Source organism: Platalea leucorodia (assembly GCF_965183815.1).
Source record: "Platalea leucorodia genome assembly, chromosome: 31".
Classification (NCBI taxonomy): domain Eukaryota; kingdom Metazoa; phylum Chordata; class Aves; order Pelecaniformes; family Threskiornithidae; genus Platalea; species Platalea leucorodia.
This window is the reverse complement of record NC_138853.1, coordinates 204,230-223,814: the sequence shown is the minus strand read 5'-3', so window position 1 is coordinate 223,814 and position 19,585 is coordinate 204,230. Positions and strand designations below refer to the sequence as shown.

The following is a 19,585-nucleotide window of genomic DNA, read 5'->3' as shown; positions in this document are numbered from 1 at the left end:
TTACAAAGCAGGTGGTATCAGCAATCTCCAATTCATATTGATCTGGAGCCTCTCCTGATGAGGTCTGAATATGTCGGAAAAGTGGGTGCCTGAAACAACACTTGAGTGAGGAGATACGTGAGGTCATCTCAAGAGGAATCACACTCCTCTGGACCAAAAGGTGGGTGTTTGTGGGACTCCCAGGTGCCATGGCATAGCAATACTTGTGTGCAGGGAGCCCCCTGGTCAAACGACCCATCTCTGTTTCTGTAACGGTGTCTGAGTTTGCTCAAGTAACCCCTGCCTTGAGCCCCATTCAGGAACAAAGCCCTGGGAGACCTTGCTGGTGGCAAGAGAAGCCATTAAGTACCTCAGTCCTGTCTGCGCCTACTCTTACGAAGTTCAGCAGCAGGCCCATGTTAGCCCTGTCTATTCTTTTACTATAAAGGAAGCTGGATCAGCTCATCTCGCTGCCCTTACCCAGCTCTGCAGGTCCAGGGGAGCTTTGGCATCATCCCTACATCCATGGACAAGGTTTCTAGACTCCTCCTTTGTAGCTTCCCCTGCTTCTAGCTCCTGGGTGCTGCTTTTTTTTGCCTTGTAGCTCTGTCAATTCAGACAAGCAGCCTCACAAGATGGATGGTTCTTTTCATGGGTATCCAAATGTCCTTGGAGGAGGCAGTCCTGTAAGGCCTATCCGATTTCCTCAGCTCCTTCACCCTTCAGAGCTGCTTCCCATGGCACCACCTGTGTCAGCCCCCCCGAGTATGTCAAAGTCTTCTCCTCTGGATTCCACCAGCCTCTGCTCTGCTGCTGGCCTTCCTCACCCCCCTCTGGTGCCTGGGCCCCCACTATTTCCTGGTCACGACAGCCAAGGCGGACACTGATGATCACATCCCTGACCAGCTCTTCCTTCTTTGCCAGTACCAAGTCCAGGTGAGCATCACCCTTGTTGGCCCCCCATCAGCTGTGTTAAGAACTTGTCCCAAGATCCCCCAGATTGTTGGCACCCTGCCGCTTTGCCTGGCCAATGAATGTCAGGGGACTTTCAGTTCCCCATGGGAACCTGCTCATTGATTTGAGACTTCCTTGGGTTGTTGACAGAAGATCTTTTCCATTTCTTCTCCCTGATCAAGTAGTTTGTAATGTCCAACAAAATGTCACCATGTATTGGGTTTATATGGCAAAGTTTTGGAAGTGGGGGTGGAGGTGGAGGTGCTGCTTCTGTGAGAAGACCCCAGGAGTGGGCCCCATGTCAGAGAGAGCCAGGTTCAGCTGGCTCCAAGATGGACCCACCGCTTGCCAAATCAGAGCCCCTCAGTGATGTTGGTAGCGCCTCTGTGATAACTTATTTAAGAAGGGGTAAAAAACATTATGCAACAGCAGGTGGGAGAGAGGAGTGAGAAAATGTGAGAGAAACAGCCCTGCAGACAACAAGATCAGTGAACTTGACTGGATCCTGCGGGAGGGAGCCCACGCTGGAGCAGGGGAAGAGCGTGAGGAGGAAGGAGCAGCAGAGACAAAGCATTATCAGCCGATTGCAGCCTGCATTCACCATCCCCCTGTGCTGCTTGGGGGAAGGAGGGAAAGAAGTCAGGAGTGACGCTGAGCCTGGGAAGAAGGGAGGGGTGGGGGTAAGGGGGTTTGAGATTTATTCTTAGTTCTCATTATTCTGTTCTGTTTAATTGGCAATCAATTCACTTAAGTTCTCCAGGTTGAGTCTCTTTTGCCCATGACAGTAACTAGGGAGTGCTCTCCTTGTCCTTATGTCGACTCATGAGTGTTTTGTCATATTTTCTGCCTTGTCCTGGTGAGGAGGGGGAGTAACAGAGCAGCCTGGTGGGCACCTGGCGGACAGCCAAGATCAGCCCACCACACACCCTTGCTGGCTCTTCTAATCCCCAGTGACAAAGCTAATCCTACCCATTGTCCGTCCCATAGGGGAGCTCTTTACATCTGACCTGCTCCTTCGCAAAGGAGGCATCTTCCCCTCCTCATCCGCCCCGCTACTCTTTCTGGCAGAGCCTGTCTCCCTCCGTTGCAGCACCCCAGGTGAGCAAGCTGTCCCACCACATCTAATTTAATCCACAAAATTCACAGGGCTGTGAGGGTCCAGTTTCTCCTATCTGTTCCCCTGCTCCTCCTGCCTGCACACATTCAGGCTGCGGCACCAACTTGTTCCAGGAAAACATGGGAGCAAGGGCCCAAGACCCAATGTATGGAAAGGCTTTGCTTCAGGGCAAGCCTGAGTGTTTGGTAGATGGCAAGGTGAGGAGGCGATGAGGTGCCAACAAAGAGAGCAAACCCTGATGTCTCCAAGGGCAGAGGAGCAGGGCTGGGCAACGACACCTCGCCCAGAGAGGGCTTTGGTGTTTCTGCATGAACCCTGCAGAGCTACGGGGCTTGCAAGACAAACTGCAGGGAGGACAGGGGTCTTCAGAGAAAGTCTCTGGGGGTAACAGACTTTGATCCACCCACTCTGTGAACATGATTGTCATCTTCCCTCTTCGTAGCATCAGGCAGGTGAATCTCAGAGATTGAGAGAGAGAATGGTCAAGCGCTGAGAGCACAGGGAGAGGGGAGGGCATCCTGGTGTGATCCTCCTCCCAGTCCTGCAGTGCCCCTGGGACGGGACAGACCTTGCATCTGTGCTGTGGTGTTGGTGTTCAGGTGGCACACAAGCACCAGACCCACCTGGGGGGCCCTGGGCTGTCTGCCCCACAGCAGCTCCAAGAGGGCAAAGCTTTTCTGGAGGTCCTGTGCTGTGTTTGCCTGCTGAGTGCAGTTGTGTCTGGCACCCCAGGCACCGGGCATGGCACTCGAGCCTTTTTTTTATGCCATTAAAATGAGAGCCCTGATGTGTTCAGTGCAGGGATGTGGATGCAACTTAGCTTTGCAGTGACTGGAGCTCCAGTGAGTACAGCGGATAGAAGGGAGACCTGGGTCTCTGTCTGGGGCATTCCTCCATTTGGTTACCTCAATAGCTCTGCATGCTCCAGGGAGATACTTGACAAAGGCACGTAGGTGGCTGCTGTCAGTTTGGGTGGCAAAGGATATCCCTGTTCCCCCTCGGGCCCTCAGCTCATGCTCAGAAGAATGCGGGTGTTCTCAGAGATTTTCCATCAGAGCTTGCAAACACTTGCCCACGTCTTGGACCACCCCTGGCACCTCAGTCATCACCAAGGGTCTGAGTGTGAGCACCTGAGTCCCCACTGAATGAAGCCAAGGGGCTCAGAGCAGGAGCTCACATGCAGGCCACTCTTTTATGCCCTCCTGAACTGAACCAGAGGATTCTCTTGGGTGCATGGGGGAGCCGGATGCCGCTTCAGGCCCAGGGTTTCCAGCTTGGGATGAGATGGCTGTGTTGCCTCAGCTGAATCCTTGCCTGGCACAGGGGAAGCCAACCCCTCCCTTTCCCTGTCTGTGTGACTTATTGCTATGGTACAGGAATGGGGGTGTCCAGAGGGGAACATTTACACCTCTCACAGTCAACCACGCTCTGGTAGGACAAACCATGCTGCTGGAATTAGTCTCTCTCCACAGTTTAATGAGGGATTTTCCATGATTACTTGAGTTGACTTCAAAACACATTCCCCTGGAAGGACCAAGCTGCTTTGCAGGAGCTGTCAGCCATTGGAGCCCCAGGGACATCTCAAAGGAGTCTGGAGGGGGCAAAGTGGTGCCTTGGGCTGGGCCTCTGCTGCTGAGCTGGGCTGGGCTCCTGGGATGGAGGGAGCTGCTGGCAAGTGGGCAGCGCTGCAGAGAGACAGCTCTGCCCAGGAGCAGCTCCTCTGCAAAGCGCAGCAGGGCTGAGGGCACTGCCTGCAGGCAGCGAGGGGAGAGAAGTGGGGAAGAGAGATGGCAATCTGGAGGGGAAGGAGAGCTGAGAGCTCACTATGGGAGAAATTTTCACAGTCCTAAATACAGTAAGTCTCTGGGTGTAAGACAGCGCAGCTGCAGTTCCTGGAATGATCTCCTAAAGCTGGCACATGCCACAGCTTATGGAATGTGTCAGGAGGACTCTCAGAGTTTCTCTAGTGTAGAGGAGGAGGACATGCTCCAGAGCAGGGATTCCCCACTGCACCCTCAGAGGACTGGCTGTGATGCCTGCCTTCGCCCAGGGATGGCTGCAGGGGTGTGAAGGTGGGTGTGCAGCCAAGGGTGCCTAGGGCTGTCCTTCCGAGCAGGGTCCCTGCCCCCCAGGGGGCTGTGTGCTGGGGCAGGGACTCTGCCGCCTGCCAGGGTCAGCACTCAGCCTGCCCGGGGAGCTCCCTACGGTGCTATGGGGAGAAGCTGTGGGTGGAAGGAGTGAGCCCTGGCAGGGCAGGGCAGGGTGCTTCCGCTGTTGAGAGGGATCTGCGTGCATGAGGCCTGCTCGCAGCTCCAGATCACCCTGAGGACATTCGCAGAGGGTCCTTCTGAAGGACGTTGGAGCAGCATTTCCCTGATAGGGAAGGATTCTGTGCTTTCAGTTTTCCACTCTTGGTTGTCTGGGTGGGCAGTGGGAGATGGGAATTTATTTCTCTGCTCTGGAGAAGGCAATGACACCCCAGTTCTTGCTAGGACTTGTCTGAGCTGCTCCTTAGCCCCTGCACACACAGAGATGCCCCTGGGCAGTGCCCTGCTGCCAGGAGGTGCCTGCAGGGCAGAGCTGAGCACACAGCGGGTGGGATGGGCTCTGTGAGCATGGAAAGGGACGAGAGGCGGAGACAGAGAAACTGCTGCCAGAAGGGACAACTGTAGGCCTCAGAGACATGGGCAGGGAGTGAGAGGGAGCTGCTGCCAGCAATGCTGTGGGAGTGGGGATTCAGGCATCTCCCTGCCAGCCCCTGCAAGGCAGACACAGTTCCCAATACAACCCTTGGTCTCCTCTCCTACCCAGCAGAGCCTCTGCCCCCAAAGCCATGGGGTCCAGGTCATGAGTCACCACCTCGGCAGCTGGACCTCCAGCTGAAGGCTTCTTGGAATGTGATACACAAAAAAGATGCTAAAAGCACTTGCCCTTCAGTGTCACCAGCTGAGCAGCAGCGAGCACAGCCAGGTAAGGAGAAGGCTTCACAGCATGTCCGTATGCCTTTCTGTCCTCGCTTCATTCTTTCTGGAGCATTGCAGTGTTCTTGCCTGTTTCTCCACCTGTCCGTGGTACTCTAGCTCTCTGGGGCTCGGGTGGGGATGTGGGTCAGTGTTTGTTCTGACACGGACTCTGGGAGTCCTGCCCCACGGGTATCTTCATGGAAACTAGGTGCCTAAGCTGCATTTTGAGCTGTGATGTACCATGCCATTCAGTCGATAGTAGTGGAGACTGAGCTCACTCATTCTTCATTCAGCTCAGGGAGGGAGTTTTCCATGAGTAATGGCATGGTTTTTTCCTCAGAGAAGTCTCCTCTAAACTGTCAATGTCTTTTCCTCATTGGACAGGTCCCCATGTCCAGAGGCAGCAGATGTCCAACAACAGCTCCATCACCCAGTTCCTCCTCCTGGCATTTGCAGACACGCGGGAGCTGCAGCTCTTGCACTTCTGGCTCTTCCTGGCCGTCTACCTGGCTGCCCTCCTGGGCAACGGCCTCATCATCACTGCCATCGCCTGTGACCACCACCTCCACACCTCCATGTACTTCTTCCTCCTCAACCTCTCCCTCCTCGACCTGGGCTCCATCTCCACCACTTTCCCCAAATCCATGGCCATTTCCCTCTTGGACACCAGGGCCATCTCCTACTTGGGATGTTCTGCCCAGGTATTTTTCTTTTTGTTTTTGATGTTAGCAGAATTTTTTCTTCTCACACTCATGTCCTATGACCGATATGTTGCCATCTGCAAACCCCTGCACTATGGGACCCTCCTGAGCAGCAGAGCTTGTGCCAAAATAGCAGCAGCTGCCTGGGGCAGTGCGTTTCTCACTGCTGTCCTGCACACTGCCAATACATTTTCACTCCCCCTCTGCCAAGGCAATGCTGTGGAGCAGTTCTTCTGTGAAATCCCCCGGATCCTCAGGCTTGCCTGCTCACACTCTTACTACAGGGAAGTTGGGCTTGTCATGTTTAGTGGTTTTGTATTTTGGTGGTGTTTTGTTTTCATTGTGCTGTCTGAGCAGGGACGCCACAAAGCCTTTTCCACGTGCCTCCCTCACCTGGCCGTGGTCTCCCTCTTTCTCAGCACTGGCACGTTTGCCCACCTGAAGCCCCCTTCCGTCTCCTCCCCATCCCTGGATCTGGTGGTGGCAGTGCTGTACTCAGTGGTGCCTCCAGCAGTCAACCCCCTCATCTGCAGCATGAGGAACAAGGAGCTGAAGGAGTCCATCAGGAAAGTTATTTTGGCGATGGTTCTCAATAGTGGTCAATTTTCCATCACTCTTCAGGAATGACTCCCACGGTGCCCCATTGCAGGCCTGTCCATCGTTTGCTGTTTTATCATTTTTTTATCATTATCCGTATTGTTATAAGTTGTTATTGTTCTCCTACATAAATGTCTGAATGCATCTTAACATATCTTGAGGAATGAACCTGCTCTGTCTAAGCTGGATCTGATAGAAAAGTGTGTCTTTCTCTCAGACAGACATGACACTTTCATAGCATTTCTGAAATAAAATGGGATCACCCCAGTGCACTGACTGAGGTTGGGACTCTTTTGGGGCTCAGTCATAGCCAACTCCACTGCCATTATTAATAAAAAGGGAACCAGTTTCCTACTGACACTCATTAAATACCAAATCCCACAGCTCTTGCCACAGCTGGTCTCTCACCCAAGCCCGTTCTCAGACAGCTCCAGCTGGATCAGGTGCTCGTGGCCTGGTCATGACAAATATTGAATATTTCTATTGAGTGAGATCCCAAGTCAGAGGATTTGTTTACATCCTCTTTACAGCCTAAAGCACTCCATGGTCTGCAGATGTCTCATTGCCTTATCTCTGGCCAGAAACTTCCTCATTTCAAAATCTGACCATTGCCTATTATTCTCCTGCCAAGCAACACAGTTTTACAAGACTGGTTTCACCTTCTTAAAAACTTAGAATCATAGAACCATAGAATCCTTTAGGTTGGAAAAGACCTCAGAGATCATTGAGTCCAACCTGTTAACCTAACTGCCTTGTCCGCCTCTAAACCATGTCCCTAACCACCACATCCACACTTTTTGTGATTACACCACTTCCCTGGGCAGTCTGTTCCAATGCCTAACCACTCTCTTTCACTCAGAGAGCGCTGACACTTTCATAGCGTTTCTGAAACAAAATGGGATCACCCCAGTGCACTGACTGAGGTGGTGACTCTTCTCCTGATGTCAGCAACAGGCCCAAGGAATTTCACCCCCAAAGGGCCTATTTCTCCTTGGAATTGGAAGCTCGTGGTCCCATTAGTAGCTGTTAGAGAGCAAGGGCTGGAATTTGGACTTACCCACTGGTGTGTGGTGACCATGGGGATGGTGACTGGTCAGTGAGGTACATACCCAAGGCTTTCTCAGATATGACAGTGCAGAGGAAATTCTCCAGAAAGCTGATCTGGAGAGCCTTCGAGTTCTGCGGGGTCAGCGTGTGCCTGGGGTAAGCAGTGACTGAAGCCCCGCGAAGTGAGAGGTCACCCAAGGTGGAGTCACCCAAAGGGAAAGAGCTAAATGCCAATATCCGCAAGTAAAGGAAGGTGACCATACCCAACCATCCACAGACCAACTCCAAGAGGGAACAGCACCATTACAGCCACCACACCAGCAACAGAACACACACAACCATGGACAACACAACTGTCCCCATCCTGGTCCCTTCTCTGCTCTGCTGTGAAGGTCATGAGTGGTCTGGTGATCCTCTGCAGCACCTACCCACGGGCACACAGCCCCACAGTCCCTGCAGTGTGGGCCTGAGTTGTGGGTCTGCCCAGGTGTCCTACTCGGTCTTGGAGCCGTTACCCACTTGGCAACTTCAGCCTTGGGTGTCTCCACATTCTGGTGTCCTCTTCTGCCAGCCAGCCCCACTTGGAGTTGGCCAGCAAAGCACGTACGTGCATTTTCTCTGTGACACACAGACACACACGCGCATGCGCATACACACACACACACACACACAGAATTGAGTATGTTCACACAGCAAATAGCCAGGAGCAGAGTTTAATAAGAAGATGGGACACACCATGGAGATCAGGCACAGGGTTTGGACGGATCAGCCCTGAGCAGCCCCTTCCAAACTGCAGCTGGCCCCTTGCATCCCTCGCCTCTCCCCATCCACAGGCTTCTTCCTCCCAGGCCCCAGTGCCCTCCCTAAGTAACAACTGTCACCAATTACTTTTTCCCCAACGGTCTCAGGTTTGTTCCATTTCTACCATCATTGCGTAGTTGGGATACCATACCGTATGACGTCATGCTCAGCAATAAAAGCATCAGCAGACACATGGCTCGGATGTTGACTATGACATCACTTCTGCCTGAGAACCTGGTAGGTGCCAGCAGCAGGCACCTGACTTGGGTATTCTGTTGTACCTGGAGGTTCTGGCTTGTTATGTCCCCATGAAGAAAGGCACGCAGACCCTGTGAAGTATCATTTCAAATGCCATTTCCTAGAGGAAACACTACCCAGAAAGAGTGAGTAAGGCCAGCTGCATACAGGGCTGCAGTAGGAGGACTGTGGCCACCCAGACAAGGGGGTTATCACCCCCCTTGGCTCAGCACTGGTGCAGCCACATCTGGACTAGGCAAAACTTGATTTTGAGGCTCTGGACTTGGTTTGCCCCTCGCCCCTTCTTGGGGAAACCAGGAGGTGTACAGTTGTCCTGACTTGGCATTGCTCACCTTCACATCCCACTGCCCCCCAGGAAGTGTCCTGACCCACACATGAGGGACAGGATCTGCCCTCCCATTGCCTGGGGGTAAGGGTTTGGCCTTGCTGCTTAATAAAAAAGAAAAAAAAAAAAAGGTTCCTCAACATCTAAGCTTCCTGCACATTTCCTTTGCCTCCCTGCAATCAGGGCCTCCAATTATCTGCTCTAACAAGTGCCTGGGGAGGCTTTGTCAGTAATGCTTCAAGGTACTTTGGGTTTTGCTTTTGACATTGACTCTTTCAGAGGTTTGTGCAATCTCCTCTCAGTACCTGAAGTTCAAGGACTCACCACAAATCCTCCATGGGGCTCATTAAAACAAAGCAAGCCCTAACAAGCCATCTCTCTTCCTGTCATTTTCATCAAGTCTTCAAGAACTGTACAGAAAATTGGAGCTGTTTCCTAGCGTAGTCATGCGGAAAGATTTCAAAGAGCTTCGAATAAACATAAGGTTTTATTTCCAAGGGTGTATTTTATTACTTTTCAGTGTAGAGAAGAGGTGACAGCAGCATTCTCCAATAGATATTGCTGCAGGGTGTCCCCTCAGGAGGTCTGGACTGGTAGGAGAAGCTGTCCCTTGAGCTTTGACAACCTCCCACCTCACCTCCCCAACCCCACCATTTCTCTCCTTGCCCACCTGGGACTTTTCCTTACAGCAGACTTCTCCACTGAACTCTGCAGCTGGATGGTACAGCTCCTTTGCACCATCTCCCCCCTGCTCTCCTTAGAGACCTGGCTGCACACAGGCACAGAAGGGTTTTTCCTATTTGCAAGCAAAGGAAAAGTCAAGCATGGTCAAGTTCCATAAAGAAAACAGACTCTGCAAGCATCTGCTAAGTCCAAGCTGCCTCTAATATGAGATTGCCTTTCTACAGGGGATAATGTAGGACAACTATTTCAGGTAGGTAGAGTGAAAAAGATAGATATAAACATAATTAAAGAATTGGCTAAGGAGACAATCAGACTGCTGCAAGACAGGCAAACTTTTAAGTCCCTGATGTCAAAGCAGCAACTGGATGGGTGAGAGGAATCTGAATGAACCAAGAGTAAGGGGAGGAGAACACTGGAGAATAAGGGAAAGGGCTTTTGTCTAGGCAGACTGCATCTGAAAAGACGACGTTAGAAATGGTTCTTCTATCAAGAGAGTTGAAAACATCATATGAAAGATAAAATTAAATTTATATAGATAATTTTAATTTCTTTCAATACTTTAAACTTAATTTAAATTTAAATTCAATACACCGTATAACAGGAAGAACAGTGGTAATGAAGTGACACTGGAAGATTGATATTTTATTGGAATATCCCGTTTGAAAGGTCATGGGATTGGTAGAGGTCTCTTGGGAGCGAGGACAAGCCAATGTTGCAGCCATTGTTGAAAGAGGCCAAAAGTGCAACCCCAGGAACCCCAGGCTGTACAAGCTCACCTGGGGGAGGAGCGAGCCTTCCCATGAGTGCTCTTGGGGGACATTGCTGGGCACCTCAAAGAGCAGAAGGTGTCCAAATGCAGTCAGCATGGATTAGCCAAGGGTAAATCCTGCCTCACCAACCTGATGGCCTTCCTGATGAAGGAACTGCTTTTATGCAAGAGGGGAGAACAGTGGATGTCGTTTACCTCCACTCTAGCAAGACTTTTGGCATGGTCTCCCTCGATAGCCTGGTACCCATGTTAGGCCATTACAGGCTGGATGGGTCGACAAACAGATGGGTGAAACCCCAGTTGGAGGATAAGGCTGAGAGAGCAGTGGAGAAGGGGTCATACCCTACCTGGAGGCCAGTGGGCCATACTGGGGCATTGTGGGGCAGCACAGGGGACTCTCCTGAGCCCTGTGCAGTTTAACACCTGTATCCATGACCCGGAGGAGGCAACTGTCACCACGTTTGTCGATGGCACAAAATTGGGAGGACCCAATATGTTGTGAACTTCAGGAGACAGAAGAAGGACAAAGGCCAGGTCCTGTGCCTGGGAGAGCCTAACAGCCTGCAGTTGCAGGGGCTGGGGACTGCCTGGCTGGGGAGCAGCTCTGCAGAAAATGCCCTGGTGGGGGGGGGGAGACAGAAGGCAAAACATGACCCAGCAGTGCGCCCTGGTAGCAAAGGCAGCCAGCAGAGTCCTGGAGTCTAACCAAAAGAGCAAGGGCAGTGACTGTCTCCCCCTGCTCATCGCTCCTTAGACCACCTGCACGCAACGGTGTCCATTTTTGGGCCCCCACTGGGGAAGGGGAGGAGGGAGGGAGCGCCTGTGGGGCTGCTGGGCTCTTGGCCAGAGATCACCAGCACAGCAAGGGAGGTGTTGGTAACTGGCAGCGAGTTGAAGGGAAAGTCATCGAGCTGCTCAGGGGCTGGAGCACTTGCATGGGAGGAGAAAGTGGAGGAAAGGGCCTTGTTCAATGTGCAGAAGGGAAGGCCTTGGGAACCTCATCGTGACCTGTCAGTCCCCATGGGGAGGTTTTCAGGAAGGTGTAACCGTTCTTGTAAGGAGCTTGTAATTGCTTGGCAGGAGAATAATAGGCAATAGTAAATTGTTGAAATGAGGAAGTTTCTGGCCAGAGATAAGGCAATGAGATATCTGCATACCACAGGGTGCTTTGGGCTGTAAACAGAATGTAAACCAATCCTCTGACTTGGGATCTCACTCAATGGAAATTTTCAATATTTGTCATGACAAGGCCATGAGCACCTAATCTGGCTGGAGCTGTCTGAGAAGAGGCTTGGCAGAGAGACCAACTGTGGCAAGAGCTGTGGGATTTTGTGTGTAATGGCTGTCAGTAGGAAAATAGTTCCCTTTTGATATATAATGGGAGTGGAGTTGGGTATGACTGAGCCCCAGAGGAGGATGGGGGTGACGATGCAGCAAAGGTCCCTCCTGCGGGCTGTGGTGTATGGCCAGAGATGGAAATGGCCATTCTGTGGGACTGGTCTGCGACAATTTACCAGAGTCCTGGCCCTGGGGGTCCTCAGGCAGCTCCTTCACTCTCCCTTCCCTGTGCCTGCTGAATCCCCACTGACTCCCATGGCACTGCAGAGTCCTTCTTCATGGATACATCAATTTAGAGCTTTACTTTTGGAGGACTTTTTACCCTTGATGACGTTTCACCTTCTGAGTCTGCATTCATTCCAACCCCACCTGAGTTATGTGATGAATCCCCATCGTCTCCTGACCCCTCCAAAATCATTTCCAGAGAGTCTGGTACATGCCACCAGTCCTGTCAGACATGAAGCAACCTCCAGGGAAAGAGGATAAACCCAGAAAATTATCTCTCTGTAGAATTATCATGAGTGAAAAAAACAGACTCTTGGTTTGGGAAACATGTAGAGGAGCAGAGGAAGGTTATTGTCAGTGAAACAGAACCCATTGGATCAGTTTCTATAAGGCACCCTTGAGCTCCTGGTTCCTCATGCTGTAGATGAGGGGGTTCACTGCTGGAGGCACCACCGAGTATAGCACTGCCACCACCAGATCCAGGGATGGGGAGGAGATGGAGTGGGGCTTCAGGAAGGCAAACATGCCAGAAGTGACATACAGAGAGACCACAGCCAAGTGAGGGAGGCACGTGGAAAAGGCTTTGTGCCTTTTCTGCTCAGAGGGAAACCTCAGTACAGCCTTGAAGATCTGCACATAGGATAGCACAATGAACACAAAACGTCCAAAGTCCACAAAGTCACTAACCGCAAGAAGCCCAGCCTCCCTGAGGTAGGAGTGTGAGCAGGAGAGCTTGAGGATGTGGGGGATTTCACAGAAGAACTGGTCCACAGCATTGCCTTGGCAGAGGGGGAGTGAAAATGTATTGGCAGTGTGCAGCACAGCATAGAGGAACCCACTTCCCCAGGCAGCTGCTGCCATGTGGACACAAGCTCTGCTGCCCAGGAGGGTCCCGTAGCGCAGGGGTGTGCAGATGGCAACGTAGCGGTCATAGGCCATGATGGTGAGAAGAAAATACTCTGCTGAAATGAAAAAGATAAACAGAAAGATTTGGAAAGTACATCCTGCGTAGGAGATGTCCCTGGTGTCCCAGAGGGAATTGGCCATGGATTTGGGGAGAGTGGAGATGGAGCCTAAGTCAAGAACAGAGAGGTTGAGGAGGAAGAAGTACATGGGAGTGTGGAGGCGGTGGTCGCAGGTTACGGCAGTGATGATGAGGCCGTTGCCCAGGAGGGCAGCCAGGTAGATGCCCAGGAAGAGCCAGAAGTGCAAGAGCTGCAGCTCCCGCTTGTCTGCAAATGCCAGGAGGAGGAACTGGGTGATGGAGCTGCTGTTGGACATCTGCTGCCTCTGGGCATGGAGGACTGTACTAGAGGAAAAAGACAGCGAAAAGTTAGGAGAGATTTCTCTGAGCAAAATAAAAGACATTTCTCATAGAACCCCTCCTCCCAAAATGTCTCTCTCTCCATTCAGGAAGGTCTTTGGCAGGTCCCTTTCATAAGCTCTGGTTGGTGCTGGCTGAGGGTGCCCCAGGGAGCAGGAGGCTCTGCTGGGGGCTCTGCAGGGGTCAGTCCTGCCCTACAGCAGTGGGTAAATAGGAACGCAGAGTGACTGCACATTAAATCCACTCATGATATCACAGACGTTTTCAGCATTGTCACTTCAAAATCACTCTATTGCAGAGCAAAAAAAATGGGAAATTTGTTTTCATAGAATCATAGAATCGTTAAGGTTGGAAAAGACCCTTTAGATCATTGAGTCCAACCGTTAACCTAGCACTGTCAAGTCCACCACTAAACCATATCCTCAAGCACGACACCTACCCACCTTTTAAATACCTCCAGGGATGGGGACTAAACCACTTCCCTGGGCAGCCTGTTACAATGCCTGACTACCCTTTCAGTGAAGTAGTTTTTCTTAATAACCAACCTAAATCTGCTGTAGCACAGCTTGTGGATGTTTTCTATCATGCTATCACTTAATAATAAGAAATAAGGTCTGCCCTCAGCCTCCTCTTCTCCAGGCTGAGCACCCCCAGCTCCCTCAGCCGCTCCTCATAACACTTGTGCTCCAGACGCTTCACCAACTTCATTGCCCTTCTTTGGACACGCTCCAGCACCTCGATGTCCTTCTTGTAGTGAGGGGCCCAACACTGCACACAGGATTTGAGGTGCAGCCTCACCAGTGCCGAGTACAGGGGCACTACCATCTCCCTGGTCCTGCTGGCCACACTATTCCTGAAACAAGCCAGGATGCCATTGGCCCTCTTGGCCATGTGAGCACACTGCTGGCTCATGTTCAGGCAGCTGTTGACCAACTCCCCCAGGTCCTTTTCCGCCAGGCAGCTCTCCAGCCACTCCTCCCCAAGCCTTTAGCGTTGCATGGGGTTGTTGTGACCCAAGTGCAAGACCCAAGTGCAGAGTGAGGACAGCCGCTCTGTCCATCAGCCCTGCTCTCAGCTGCCCTGTGCTGACAGCTCTTCCAGCTGGAGGACTATCGCACTCAGGTGTTCCCCCCAAAAGAAAGAGGCCAGTGCTGGGAGCAGAGGAATCCAGTTTCCAAGTGCAGATCTCCAAACCCCTCACCCCATCTCATCGCACCTGAGGAGGATCTCAGCTCTGCCCTCCCAACCAGGGACACAGAGGGCTCATTACAGCTGCCCACATGCAGTCGCCCAGCAGCATCTCAATGGCCTTAGCACCAAGGTGTCTTCTCCATGGGGCTCCTGCATAACACAGAGATGCCCTGGGAGAGCTGTGCCGTACAGGAGGGCAGCCTGCAGCCCAGCAGAACCTCCCAAGGTGAGTCAACTGTCCTGAATTTGTTATGTTCTTAAGGGAGGGTGAGATCCCTGCCAGCCACACACACTGCAGTACCCAGAGCCCCACAGGTGAACAGGGTGTGAGCTGGCCATATGTGCATGACAGCACACGCAGCATTGGTGTCTGAGCTGCACTTGAATCCTCACCCTCCCAACACCAGTAAGTGTAACAGTGAGAAGAAGGGCGTTAGGGAGAAGAGGAGAACATGCCAAAGGAGCCCTTCCAAGGGAGGCAGGAGAGGGAGACAGAGAGAGAGCACCTTGAGTTTTAACTCTCTTTGGTGGTCAGGGTGCTTGGGAAGGTGAGACATGAGCATGTCTCCATGCCATTAAGGGCAGAGGCTCTGCTGTGTGAGTGAGGAGACCAGGGGGTTACTCCAGGGAAAGCACCTGCACTGCAGGGGATGGCAGGGAGATGCCTGAATCCCTCCTCCCACAGCATTGCCGGGAGCAGTTCTCTCTTCCTTCCTGCCCATGTCTCTGCTGCCTGGAGCTCTTCTGGGCCACAACCTCTCTCTCTGTCCCCACGTCTCCTCCCTTTCCATGCTCACAGAGCCCATCCCACCTACTGTGTGCTCAGCTCTGCCCTGCAGGCACCTCCTGGCAGCAGGGCACTGCCCAGGGGCATCTCTGTGTGTGCAGGGGCTAAGGAGCAGCTCAGACAAGTCCTAGCGAGAACTGGGGTCTCATTGCCTACTCCAGAGCAGAGAAATAAATGCCCTTCTCCCACTGCCCACCCAGCCAACCAAGAGTGGAAAAACTCAAAGCACAGATTTCTTCCCTTTCAGGCAATCCCCTACCTTGACATCCTTCTTTAGAATGACCCTCTGCAAATGTCCTCCAGGTGATGTAGAAGTCTGAGCAGCCCTGACCCACGCTGCACCCTCTGGACAGCAGAGGGATCCTGCCCTGCTACCACCCACAGGTTCTCCCCGCAGCTTTGAAGGGCGCTCCCTGGGCAGGCTGAGTGCTGACCCGGTCAGACGGCAGAGTCCCTGCCCTGGTGCACAGCCCGCTGGGGTGAGGGCACCTGTACATGACAAGGGAACCTATGGGATGCGGCATGAGAAATTGCGGGATGTGACAGAGAACAGCGTGAGAAGGGACCAGAAGTATGGGCAGCACTGTGTGTCCCGGCTGGGTCTCGCAGGTGGCTGCAGATGGGAGAAGTGGCCAAACTGCACAGAGGGGAGCACTGGGGACCTGCTGGGCAGTCAAGTCTTGCAAGGCCATCAGTGGCTGGGGAAGCCATCAGTGCCGCCATTGAAGTCCCAGAGGACCTAGGCAATGGTATCCAAACTATCAAATTTGGGTACAAATGGAGAAAACCTGAGACCATTGGGGAAAAAGAAATTGCTGAGGGTTATGAATTGGAGAGGAGACTTGGGCAGAGAGAGGAAGGGATACAGACGGATCATGGAAGAAGCAGCCTGTGGAAGAGTAGGGAGGAGGAGGATTGTCAGGGCCAAGTGCCCATGGGGAGGTGGCTGGTCAGTGGTGGTCTGGCCAAACGCTGTGCCTGATCACCGTGGTCTGTCCTGCTTATTATATTGGTTTCCGTTGGGGTAGAGTTATCTTGATAGTAGTTTGTATGGTGCTGCGGTTTAGATTTGTGATGAAGAGAGTGTTAATAACACACCAGTGTTTTAGTCATTGCTGAGCAGTCCTTGCACAGCACCAAGGCCTTTTCTGCTTCTCATGTTGCCCTGCCAGCGAGTAGGCTGGGGGTGCACAAGACATTTGGAGGGACACAGCTGGGACAGCTGACCCCAACTAACCAAAGGGATATCCCATACCATAGGACATCAAGCTGAGCAATAAAAGCTGTGGGAAGAAGGAGGAAGTGGGGATGTTTGCAGTGATGGCATTTGTCTTCCCAAGTAACTGCTAGGAGTGATGAAGCCCTGCTTTCCTTTAAATGGCTAAATATCTGCCTGCTGGTGGGAAGCAGTGAGTGAATTCCTCATTTTGCTTTGCTTGCGTGTGTGGCTTTTGCTTTACCCATTAAACTATCTTTTTGTCAGTGCATGAGTTGTCTCACTTTTACCTTTCCTGGGCTCACTGGTGTGTGTGTGCGTGTGTTTGGGCGTGAATGTATGTACATGCTTTGCTGGCCAAGTGGGGCTAGCAAGGAGGAGGAGGACCCCAGGATCTGGAGAGACCCAGGGTTGGAACTACCACGTGGGTAATATCTGTGAGCCTGGGCAGACCCAAAGCCCAGGTCCACGCTGGAGGGACTGCGGGGGTGCGTGAACCTGCGGGTAAGTTCTGCTGGGAATGCACAGACCACTCGAGCAACCTTCACACCAGATCAGCCTGAGAGGGGGGACGGGATGGGGACGGTTGTGTTGCTCATGGTTCTGTAAGTGCTGCTGGTGGTGTGGTGGCTGTCAAGGTGCTGTGGCCTGTTGGAGTTGGTCTGTGTAGGGTTGGCTGTGTCCATCTGTGTTTCCTTGCAGATACCTGGATTTAGTGCTTTCCCTCTGGTTGACTCCACCTCGGGCGATCTCTCACTTCGTGGGACTCCAGTCAATGACAACCCCAGGCACACGTGGTCCATGCACGTGTCGCGGGCTCTCCAGGCAGCTCCAGATTCCACTCCTGGAGGATGTCCTCTGCCCTGTCACGCATTGGGACAGCATGGTATGACAGTATCTCAATGACCATTCACCATCTCCACTGTCAATAGACAACAAGGGATGTGACCTAAATCCAACCCTTGTTTTCTAACAGCTACCAAGGTGACAGTGAGCTTTTAACTCAGGCCCTTTTGAGGCGAAATTCCCAGGCCTGTTGTCGACATCAGCTTTGGAAGAACAGCCAAATCTTCAGGGACTGCATCGGGGAGAAATGTCATTTTACTACAGAGATGCTGTGAGAGAGGCGGCTCTGACACATTTATAGGTTTCAGTGATAGAAAGAGATGAGTTCGTTTCTCAGGAGAGTGAGCTGAATACAAACGATTATGTAGGAATGTAACAAGCATAAATAACAGAACAGGCACTGCTAATAATAAGAAAGGAAAAATCAATAAACAAAGTACAGGCCTGCATTGGGATACATTAGATTTCATTTGTGGAGAGTGATGGAAACATTTTCCATATTGCAAACATCCATGAAATCACTTTCCTAATGGACTCCTTGAGTTCCTGGTTCCTCATGCTGTAGATGAGGGGGTTCATTGCAGGAGGCACCACCAAGTACAGAACTGCCACCACCAGATCCAGGGATGGGGAGGAGATGGAAAGGGGGTTCAGGGAGGCAAATGTGCCAGTGCTGACAAACAGGGAGACCACGGCCAGGTGAGGGAGGCACGTGGAAAAGGCTTTGTGGCGTCCCTGCTCAGAGGGGATCCTCAGCACGGCCCTGAAGATCTGCACAATGAAAACAAAACATCCCAACACTAAACAGACACTAACCACAAGTATCGCAAAATCCCTGAGGTAGGAGTGTGAGCAGGAGAGCTTGAGGATGTGGGGGATTTCACAGAAGAACTGGTCCACAGCATTGCCTTGGCAGAGGGGGATTGTCAATGTATGGGCTATGTTCAGCACAGCAGTGAGAAACCCAGTGCCCCAGTGCCCCAGGAAGGAAGGTCTCCTTGAACAGGAGTAGGCGGGGGGTGCAGAGTGAAGCAGGGTGATGAATTCGGAAAAAAGCTTTGAACTGGATGATGCCCAGAAATATCTCTCACATTGAATTACTCAATCAATCTTCACCTGGAGTTCTCTGTAAAGACAAAGTAGGTAGAGGAAGGAGAAAGGGCAGAGAGGCTGAAGAAGAGATGGGTCACTATAGATAGAGTAGTTTTTTCAGAAAAACATTTCTCCACTGAGAGCACTGGTAGGAAATGTGTTTCAATGAACAGCTGCATATAAATATGTTGGCAGAGGGGAAGTAAGGTACTGTGCTCATGTGGTCCTCCCAAATACAAAAATAAAAAGAGGAAAACAGTATTAGAACTCGGCCAAAATACCTGAAATTCTGCAAATGAAGATTGTTTTGAGTTGTTGCCTAGAAAGGGCGAGCAGTGGCAAGGCCAGTCCTGGGCAGGGAGTGTTTTAGGGCACTGAACTCCATGTGAGACACAAACATACTGGTTTTAATGTTATAGGCCTGATTACGACAGAACAATTCAGAAAATGTCAAAAAATAAAATGAAGCCACGAAGAAATTAAGGAAACAATTTAAAGGGAAGGAAATGTTCTACTGCTGTGGTGGGTTGACGCTGGTTGGATGCCAGGTGCCCACCAAGCCGCTCTATCACTCCCCCTCCTCAGCTGGACACAGGGAGAAAAATATAACAAAAGGCTCGTGGGCAAAACAGACTCAACTCGAGGAAATTAATTTCATTTATTGCCAATCAAAAGTCAGAGTAAGATAATGAGACGTAAGAACACTCTTGAAATGCTTTCCCTCCCCACCCCTTCCTGGGCTCAGTTTGCCTCCTGATTTTCTCTACCTCCTCCCCTGCGAGCGGTGCAGGGGGACGGGGAATGGGGGTTGTGGTCAGTTCATCACACGTTGTCTCTGCTGCTCCTTCCTCCTCAGGGGGAGGACTCCTCACACTCTTGCCCTGCTCCAGCGTGGGGGTCCCTCCCATGGGAGACAGTTCTCCACGAACTGGTCACACAGCTCAGCTACCATTGGTGGTGTCCTCTCCTGGGCACTTGCCAGACCAGACCAGACCTTTCTTGGCTCTTCCCATCTCCCCTGCCCTCTCCCCAGCCCAGCCCAGCCCCACAGAGCAGCCCAGCCTGGGCTGGCCCCACGGCAGTGCCCGCCGCAGCCCACAGCCCCAGCCCCTCTGAAAGGAGCAGAGAAGGGTCAGCCTCCTCATCAGCCCCAGGGCTGGAGGCTCACCATGGCATGAGGAAATGGAGGTTAAGGAAACTGCAGGAAGCATGGTCTCTGGTCCAGGAGATGCCACAGACTGACCATGCCCCATCATTGTCAGTCCCCCTCCCCAGGCCAGCACAAGAGTCCTGGTCAAGGCACAGAGCAGCGTGCCCCAAGTGGATGCCTGCAGAAGGAGGTTTCTCTTTCTCATGGATTCCTCCCTGCAG

General features: G+C 52.1%; 1 protein-coding gene across 1 annotated transcript; it reads right to left on the bottom strand.

Annotated features, from left to right (window-relative positions):
• Nucleotides 1-12,142: 12,142 nt before the first annotated feature.
• On the bottom strand, nt 12,143-13,039 carry LOC309601298 (olfactory receptor 14C36-like; the record flags this gene model as incomplete). The annotated part of the gene is made up of 1 exon (XM_082334250.1): nt 12,143-13,039. One exon carries the CDS (start codon nt 13,037-13,039, stop codon nt 12,143-12,145), a length of 897 nt encoding a protein of 298 aa, XP_082190376.1.
• Between the last annotated feature and the right edge of the window lie 6,546 nt (nt 13,040-19,585).